This window comes from Primulina huaijiensis, chromosome 13, assembly GCF_012295235.1.
Source record: "Primulina huaijiensis isolate GDHJ02 chromosome 13, ASM1229523v2, whole genome shotgun sequence".
Classification (NCBI taxonomy): domain Eukaryota; kingdom Viridiplantae; phylum Streptophyta; class Magnoliopsida; order Lamiales; family Gesneriaceae; genus Primulina; species Primulina huaijiensis.
In genome coordinates this window covers 11,480,161-11,488,873 of record NC_133318.1, presented here as the reverse complement: position 1 = coordinate 11,488,873, position 8,713 = coordinate 11,480,161, and the positions used below count along the sequence as shown (strand labels likewise).

General features: G+C 39.9%; 1 protein-coding gene across 1 annotated transcript; it reads left to right on the top strand.

Moving 5' to 3' along the window:
* The first annotated feature begins 277 nt into the window (after positions 1-277).
* LOC140991213 (uncharacterized) lies at positions 278-1,069 on the top strand. The gene has a single exon (XM_073461158.1). The coding sequence runs from the start codon at positions 278-280 to the stop codon at positions 1,067-1,069; it is 792 nt and encodes a 263-aa protein (XP_073317259.1).
* Positions 1,070-8,713: the final 7,644 nt, after the last annotated feature.

Here is an 8,713-nt window from a genome sequence, read left to right as displayed (position 1 = left end):
TTCCGCAAATGTTAAAGTATTAGTATGTTAAGATACGGTTCGTCACAGTTGGTATCAGAGCGAAAGGTTTCCAGATATAGGGTTTTGCCACGGCTGGTTGAGAGAAGCTCATGAAGTCACGCCTCAAGTCTGTAAGTTTTTACGATTTTAAATGCATTAAGTATTAAGTACAAGTTCCTTTAAACTGCATGTTTAAGTTTTTGAATCACTTTAGCATGTTATATGAGTAATTCAGTTATGTATGTTGTTTACGTGTTGGGTTAAATTGTGGTGCAGTATGCTTCCTAGACGTGTTATTGACCGTGAGAGCCGTGAGGCTCGTGATGAGCAGAGAAATTCCCTTCCACGTCCACCACCAGACCTTCAGTCTCAAATGCTCGCGGGTATGACTCAATTCTTTGCACAGTTTTCGAGGAACAATACTGAGGTGGATAGGAGGACAAGGCCTGAGGCGGTGTATGAGCGATTCCGTAAGATGGACCCCAAGGACTTTGGGGGTACGACTGATCCTACGGTTGCAGAGGGATGGATTAAGTCCATAGAGTTGATCTTTACCTTTATGGAGCTGCAGGATGCTGATAGAGTTAGGTGTGCCACTTATTTGCTGAAGGACGATGCTCAGTTATGGTGGGAAGGAGCATCAGTGTCGGAGAATCTGCAGAATCTGACTTGGGAAGGCTTCAAGGAGGTTTTCTACTCCAAGTACTTCACCGATGATGTACGCTCCCGACTGACTAGGGAGTTTATGACATTAAGACAAGGAGACCGCAGTGTGGCGGAGTTTGTGAGGAAATTCGAGCAGGGGTGTCACTTCGTGCCCCTGATAGCTAATAACGCAAGGGAGAAACTGAGGCATTTTATGGATGGTTTACGGCCGATCTTGTGCCGTGATGTTCGTGTAACTGGTCCTTCTACTTATGCCATTGTAGTGACCAGAGCTTTAGCGGTTGAACAGGATTTGAAGGACATCGAGACTTATAGGCAGGGCAAGAGGCCCTTCCAGGCACCTCAGCGACAGGTTCAGCAGCCAGCTAAGAAGCCCTTTCAAGGGCCTAACAAGGGAAAATGACAGCAACCACAGAAGAAGGCCGCTCAGAAACTTACTGAATATTAGGTGTGCCCAAAGTGCAGTCGCAAGCATGAAAGAGAATGTCTATGGGGTTCTAGCAAGTGCTTCAAGTGTGGATTCACTGACCACGTGCTCAAGAACTATCCGCAGTGGAAGCAGGCGACTTAGGGCTGAGTCTTTGCGATGCATGCTGAGGAGGCAGACCCAGACACAACACTCTTGACAGGTAAAATCATTTAATCCGCACCATATTATTTGTTGGAATTTATTTTGCATGATTCGAATTTTTGGGTATACTAGTAGGATAATTTTTGAAATTTGTATGAGAACTTTAGGATAGTGGATTTAGCCTATTCATGAGATTATGTTAGCCTTTTTGTGAATTGTTGGGTTGAGTATATGCTCATATTATCTCAGGGAGAATCTATATAACGGGAGTAGCCACAAATGCTCTATTAGATTCCGGTTATATCAGAAGGTTTTGTGAGATTTTTGGACGTCAAGCCCACCAGGCTCGACGTGAGTTATTCTTTGACCGTTTCATCTGGAGAGAAACTGTCTACTTCTAGTGTGGTCAAAGACTTGAGTCTCGAGCTACAAGGCCACACAGTCTATGCTGACCTTATTGTATTGCCGATGCCCGAGTTTGACATCATTCTAGGAATGTATTGGTTGTGAAATAATGGAGTAACAATCGACTTCCAACAAAAATCAGTAAGGGTCAGACCATTAGGTGAAGAGGAGTTTATGTTCGAGCCAAGTGGACTCAACAACTTACCGCGGATGATATCATGTCATCAGGGGTGGAAGCTTATGCTTAGGGGCTGCCAAGCATTTTTAGCGAGCATTATTTCAGCCCCTGCTGCTACCAGTCAGACAGTAGCAGAGGTACCTATTGTCAGAGATTTTCCCGATGTATTCCCTGACGATATCGCGGGTATCCCACCTGAGCGCGAGGTGGAGTTTTCTATTGAACTTATGCCGGGTACAGTGCCAATCTCCAAGGCACCATATCGATTAGCGCCCGCAGAGATTAAGGAGCTCAAATAGCAGATACAAGAGCTATTGGATAAAGGATTCATACGCCCTAGTTGCTCACCTTGGGGCGCACCAGTACTCTTCGTGAAGAAGAAGGATGGAAGCATGAGGCTTTGCATCGATTACCGAGAGCTGAACAGAGTTACATTGAAGAATAAGTACCCACTGCCTAGGATCGAGGACTTATTCGATCAATTGCAAGGAGCTTCTGTGTTTTCTAAGATAGATCTTTGCTCCGGATACCATCATCTAAGGGTGAAAGACACAGATGTGCACAAAACTGCCTTCAAAACTCGCTATGGGCATTATGAATTCCTAGTTATGCCATTTGGATTGACAAATGCTTCAGCGATCTTCATGGATCTCATGAATCGCGTATTTCAGCCTTACTTGGATCAGTTTGTCATTGTATTCAAAGATGACATCCTCATTTATTCAAAGAACCATGAGGAGCATTACCAGCATCTACGCACTGCATTGCAAGTATTGCAGAATCGTAAGTTGTTTGCGAACTTCAGCAAGTGTGAATTTTGGTTAGAGAAGGTGGCATTTTTGGGACATGTTGTGAGAACCCGGAAAATTCGATCCGAAGCAAATCACGTAAGAAATAAATACTTAAAATTTATCTTAAACTAAGCTCTAAGCTCAACAATTTTCATTCTAACTATAGAAATTAAATATAAACTTAGATTTCAGCTAACTTAACTCGAAGAAATGGCTTCAAATCTCGGAGACTAACTCAACAAGAAGCCAAGCTGCAAGTAATCGCATCCATCAAAGAGTAATCACTGGAGGAGTAAAACCCTAGCTCAAGGACTCAATTTTTCAGCTCAAAGCAGCTCAACCATGCTTGTCCTAACAGGACCAAAAAGGAAGCTAAAGATGAGCTAAAGGCTTGGACAAGTTAAAAGTGCAAGAAATGACCTTTGAGATAACCAGGGAAGAAGCTAATGAATGAGCTAAATGTTAAGACAAATTAAGTATGCAAGAAATGACCATTGAGATAATCCATGAAGGAGCTGCGGGAGGAGCTAAGGGCTAGGACACCTTTATTATGCAAAGAATGACTCTTGGTGCTTGGCATTACTTTGACCACCATAATGATCACATTAACATGCTTTCTTGGAGCCCAAGTGGTCGACCAAGGGGGGGATGAAAAGCCATATTTGCAACTATAAATACCACTCACATGTTGATGGAAAAGCACACCAAAAATACACCTCAAGTTTCGGCCAAAGGAGAGCAGGGAAAGGGAATGAAGTTCTTGCAGTGCAGGCGATCAAAAATTTGCGTCGAAGTGCTGCTGAAATACTAAGAGTGTTCTGTTCAAATTATAAGTCGAAGTGCTGCCCGAAATCCGAGAGGAAACCTCGTGTCAACATCTACAAATTTCGGTTCTACCTTCATAATACGGTAAGTTGGTTTTTGCTACGTTTATTCGTTTGTACTTTAAAACTTGAATATATAAGTTATGACATGCATATATGTGTGTCTTCATTTTCGAAAAAGGCATGATGTCCGTCTTTTAAAATTTCGATTGATTATGTGTTTTCTTCTATGTTTCGAACTTCTTTGATTCCGCTGAATCCGTCTGAAATTCTGATATATGAAACTCTGATAAGTTCTGTCTGATAAGTCTGACCTCTGTGTCGCACTGTTACGATTCGAATTTGAAATGGGACGAGAATTGTAATTCTGTCTGGCCCCCATTGGTGGTTATAAAACCATGTTCTGTCTGGCCCCCATTGGTGGATATAAAACCATGTTCTGTCTGGCCCCCATCGGTGGGTATAAAACCGTGTTCTGGCCTCACCCCTTAAAGGATTAACATATTGGGGACAATTTGACCATGGAAATGAGATGAGTAACAGTGTTGTGTCTGTTCTGAAATGATCTGATTTGTTTATGAAATGATCTGAATCATTTGTTAACTTCTGTCTCATATTCGATTCGTTTCTGTAAGTTAAAAGTAATAAGTTTTGAAAGTTGGTTAAAGAAATGTTTTAAAGATTAAGTTCTATATGTATATTTGGAAATCGATCGACCTCCCCACTTGCTGAGTGTTTCCCAAAATGCTCACCCCTTACAAATTTCAGATAAAAACGAAGAACAGATGAATGAGGAGGAGCAGGAAGCGTTCTGGGATGGTGATCGAAAGCCAAGCCCAAGAATTGAGATTTTTATTCTTTTCTTCTGTTTCGTTTCCACAAAACTCGATGTAATTGTTGTTCTATTGTCATTGTAAAGACAATGTTTTATTAATGAAAAAGACTGGTTTTTGGCATCTCGATACGAGGCTTAATTGTTTTCAAGTATTTGTTAAACAATGCCGGATGTCACCAACGCTTCGGACACGGGGCGTGACACATGTTATTTCTTGTAGGGGCATTGAAGTTGATCCATCCAGGTAGAAACAGTGAAACATTGGGTTGAACCGAAGAACGCATCAGAGATCCGCAGTTTCTTGGGCTTAGCGCGTTACTATAGAAAATTCATCAAGGGATTTTCTTCTATTGCAGTGCCACTCACCTCATTGACGAAGAAGAATGCCAAGTTTGTATGGAGTGCTGACTGTCAGAAAAGCTTTGACACTTTGAAGCATGCTCTTATAACAGCGCCAGTTTTAGCCATGCCATCAGGGCAAGGCAACTTTGTATTGTAAACCGATGCTTCTAAACTTGGATTAGGCGCTGTACTGATGCAGCATGGCCGAGTCATCGCATATGCCTCCAGACAGTTGAAGGTGCACGAAAAGAACTATCCAACTCATGATCTGGAGTTAGCTGCCGTGGTTTTTGCCTTAAAGATATAGAGACACTACTTGTATGGTGAGAAGTGTCAGATATTTACTGATCACAAGAGTCTCAAATATTTCTTCACTCAGAAGAAATTGAACATGCGACAGAGACAGTGGCTAGAGTTGGTGAAAGATTATGACTGTGACATCAGCTATCATCTGGGAAAGCCAATGTAGTCGTTGATGCCTTGAGTAGGAAAGCAGGAGGTATAGCACCACTTTCAGTACAAAGACCTCTACAGCAAGAGATGCAGAGATTCGATCTAGAGGTCTATCCTAGGGCAGAGCTCCGAGATTATCTACCTTGACGGTACAGTCCACTTTGATAGACCGTATTCGTAATGGACAGTCATCTGATGAGAAATTGCAGAAATGGCGATCGAGAGACGAATCTAAGGGCCGTAAGATTTATACAGTAAGCGATGGGATTGTGAGGTATCGAGGAAGGATTTGAGTACCTATAGATGATTCGATTAGAGGAGACATATTGTCAGAAGCACATTCAACACCATATTCCATCCATCCAGGAGGCACAAAGATGTATAAAGACTTGCAAATGCTATATTGGTGGCCAGGAATGAAACGAGACATTCGACGTTTTGTACCTGAATGTCTAACTTGCCAGCAGGTGAAAGCAGAGCATCAGAGACCAGCAGGAATGCTCAAACCTCTTCCTATCCCCGAGTGGAAATGGGAGAACATTACCATGGACTTCGTAGTGGGGTTACCGAGGTCAGCTAGAGGATCTAATCCTATTTGGGTAATTGTTGATCATCTCACCAAGTCGGCTCACTTCTTGCCGATAAAGACAACATTTTCCATGACACAATATGAAGAGCTTTATATCCGAGAGATAGTCAGATTACACGGGATTCCAGTTACCATAGTATCTGACAGAGACCCGAGGTTCACGTCATCCTTTTGGAAGAGCTTACATTCCGCAATGGGAACGAAATTGCTATTCAGTACAGCATTCCATCCTCATACAGATGGTCAGTCCGAGAGGGTGACACAGATTTTAGAAGACTTACTATGTGCATGTGTGATCGATTTCCATGGGAATTGGGAATCGAAGTTACCATTAGTGGAGTTTACCTATAACAATAGCTTTCAGTCATCTTTAGGTATGGGTCCCTACGAGGCATTATATGGAATGAAGTGCAGATCGCCTATTCATTGGGATGAATTCGGCGAGAGATCAAAGCTTGGTCCAGAGATTGTCCAGTAGACTGTAGACGTAGTAGTCATGATTCGAGATAGGATGAAGACTGCTCAGAGTCGTCAAAAGAGTTACGCTGACAACAGAAGAAGGGACCTTGAATTTGCCGTAGGAGATCACGTCTTCGTAAAAATAACACCTATGAAAGGTGTTATGAGATTTGAGTAAAAAAGGGCAAGTTGAGTCTGAGATTCATATGGCCGTTCGAGATTCTCGAGAAAGTGGGAACACTAGCCTATCGAGTAGCACTACCGCCGAATCTGGCAGACGTACACAATGTATTCCGCGTTTCGATGCTAAGAAAGTACATAGCAAATCCTTCACATGTACTAAGCTTTGAACCGTTACATCTATCACCGAACCTGTCATACGAAGAAAAGCCGATTCAGATTTTAGACCGGCAGGAGAGGTGACTACGAAACAAAGTTACCAAGTTGGTCAAGGTGGCTGAATCATTCCGACGAAGAAGCTACTTGGGAGGCCGAAGCTGACATGAGGAGTCGCTACCCGGAACTATTCGGTAAGCCTTAATTTCGAGGACGAAATTTATTTAAGGGGGGAGGAATTGTAGTGCCGAAAAACCAGTATGCGTAAACCTCATGCATGATTGAATTAATTAATTTATTTATTAAAAAATCTAAGTAATGCATACTGTGTTAAATTATTTTAAATTCATACATATTCATTTTATTATGCGAATTTAAAATGTTTTCTCGAGTCGTCGACTTTAGATGAATATTTGATGTCGAACCGGGGAAAGGAGATCGGAGACCATTAAGATATTAAAGAATTTAAGTTACATTTATATTTTAAATCAAGAAAATAATATCTTTAAAGGTTTTTATAAATTCTAGTATTTTTAGGACTAATTTAATTTACCAAGTGAAATGGAAATATTAAGCATTTTAAGTAGCAAAAATTAAGAAATTAAAATACGTCTACTCGAAATAAAATATTTTAACTATTATTTTTATGACTTAATTAATTAAATTAAGTAATATTTAATCAATGTTAGAATGTGAATTATAGGACTCTTAATAAAAGAATATATATATGTTAATTTTGAAAATTAAGTATTTAATCCTTTAATTTGAGGTAAAATATTTTATATAATGATTTTTATGCCATAATTAATTTATTTAATTACTATTTAAGTTGGATTAAGATTTTAAGAGTTTTATTTAACCCTTAACAAATAAATAAATAAAATATACGAGATATTAATATTTTGAATTGAGGATTTAATTTTGGCACCTAATCTTTTTAAATTAAAGGGAGAGATTTTTATTGCATGTTTAAATTATTGATTAGACTTTTAATCCACCTAAAACACATAATTAACATCCTAAATAATCTATAAAATAGTCCTAATTCTACCTCTATTCAAAACTCACGCACACAACCGAAAAGAAAAAAAACCCAAGAACACACATAGTAACACACACCAACAGCCGTGACTTCTTGTGCCTAGGAGTCTTTATTTTTTTGATCTTTTCTTGGTCCTATCATCTCCAAACACTCACCCACACGTAGAAAGTTTGATTCACGTCAGTCTTACGCAAGAAAAACAACTGAAACGCCGCTCCGATCTCCCACTGATTTTCCCGTAACGACATTCGACGGTTCGAGCGTTTAATAACACAAAGGCATGTTTTAATCCTTCTTTTACGCATCGATCTTGTCATATTATGCATGTTGATACAAATTATGAATGAAAATTTATTTTAATATGCAAACATGCGATTAAAACTATCAAAACTGTTTTCTAAAAATTTTGTGGCATGTTTCGTACGTTTCTTGGGATTCTTGATAAATCATTCGGTTGGATCCCTCTGGAACATTGCTGCTGTATGTGAATATGATTTGGGATGTGTTTAGACATGTTTAAGTGATTTGGTAATGGTTATAGTGTTGGAACATTGTATTCTCGCACCCAAGACGCAGCGGAAGTTTAAAAAATTTGTTCTTGGACGTCGTGTGTTTAAATGTTTAGACATGTTTAAGTGATCTGGTAATGGTTATAGTGTTGGAACATTGTATTCTCGCACCCAAGACGCAGCGGAAGTTTAAAAAATTTGTTCTTGGACGTCGTGTGTTTAAAATCATCCATAAGGTGTATAGAATTATACCTTTGCGTTCTTAACGTTAGTATTCCAAACTATTCCGGTTTGTAGGCGGATATAGCCCTTCTTGTAAATCCCTACGAACGGCTCTTCTCCTTTGATCGCCTAATTAGGTCCACGATCGAAAACTGTTTTCCTCGTTTGGTTTGCACTAGAAAATCCAAACGATTTTGCGTTGAGAATGTGCACTCCGAATTTCCAAAATCCGGTGACGGTGTAGCGTCGGCGAAGCGGTGGAAGGACACAAGGTGGCCAAATTTCTCTACTACAAACTCATGGTGGCCGAGACCTTCAAGAAGAAAAATTGGAGAGGATTCTTGAATAAATCTTATTTATTCTTAATCCATAATTAGCATGATCATTATTGATTCTTAATCAATAATTTAAGTAAATCCAATTTTCTTATTTGGGAAAAAATTTCTTCCCCAATTTTGTGATGGCCGAGAGTTGGCTTTATGTAAAACATG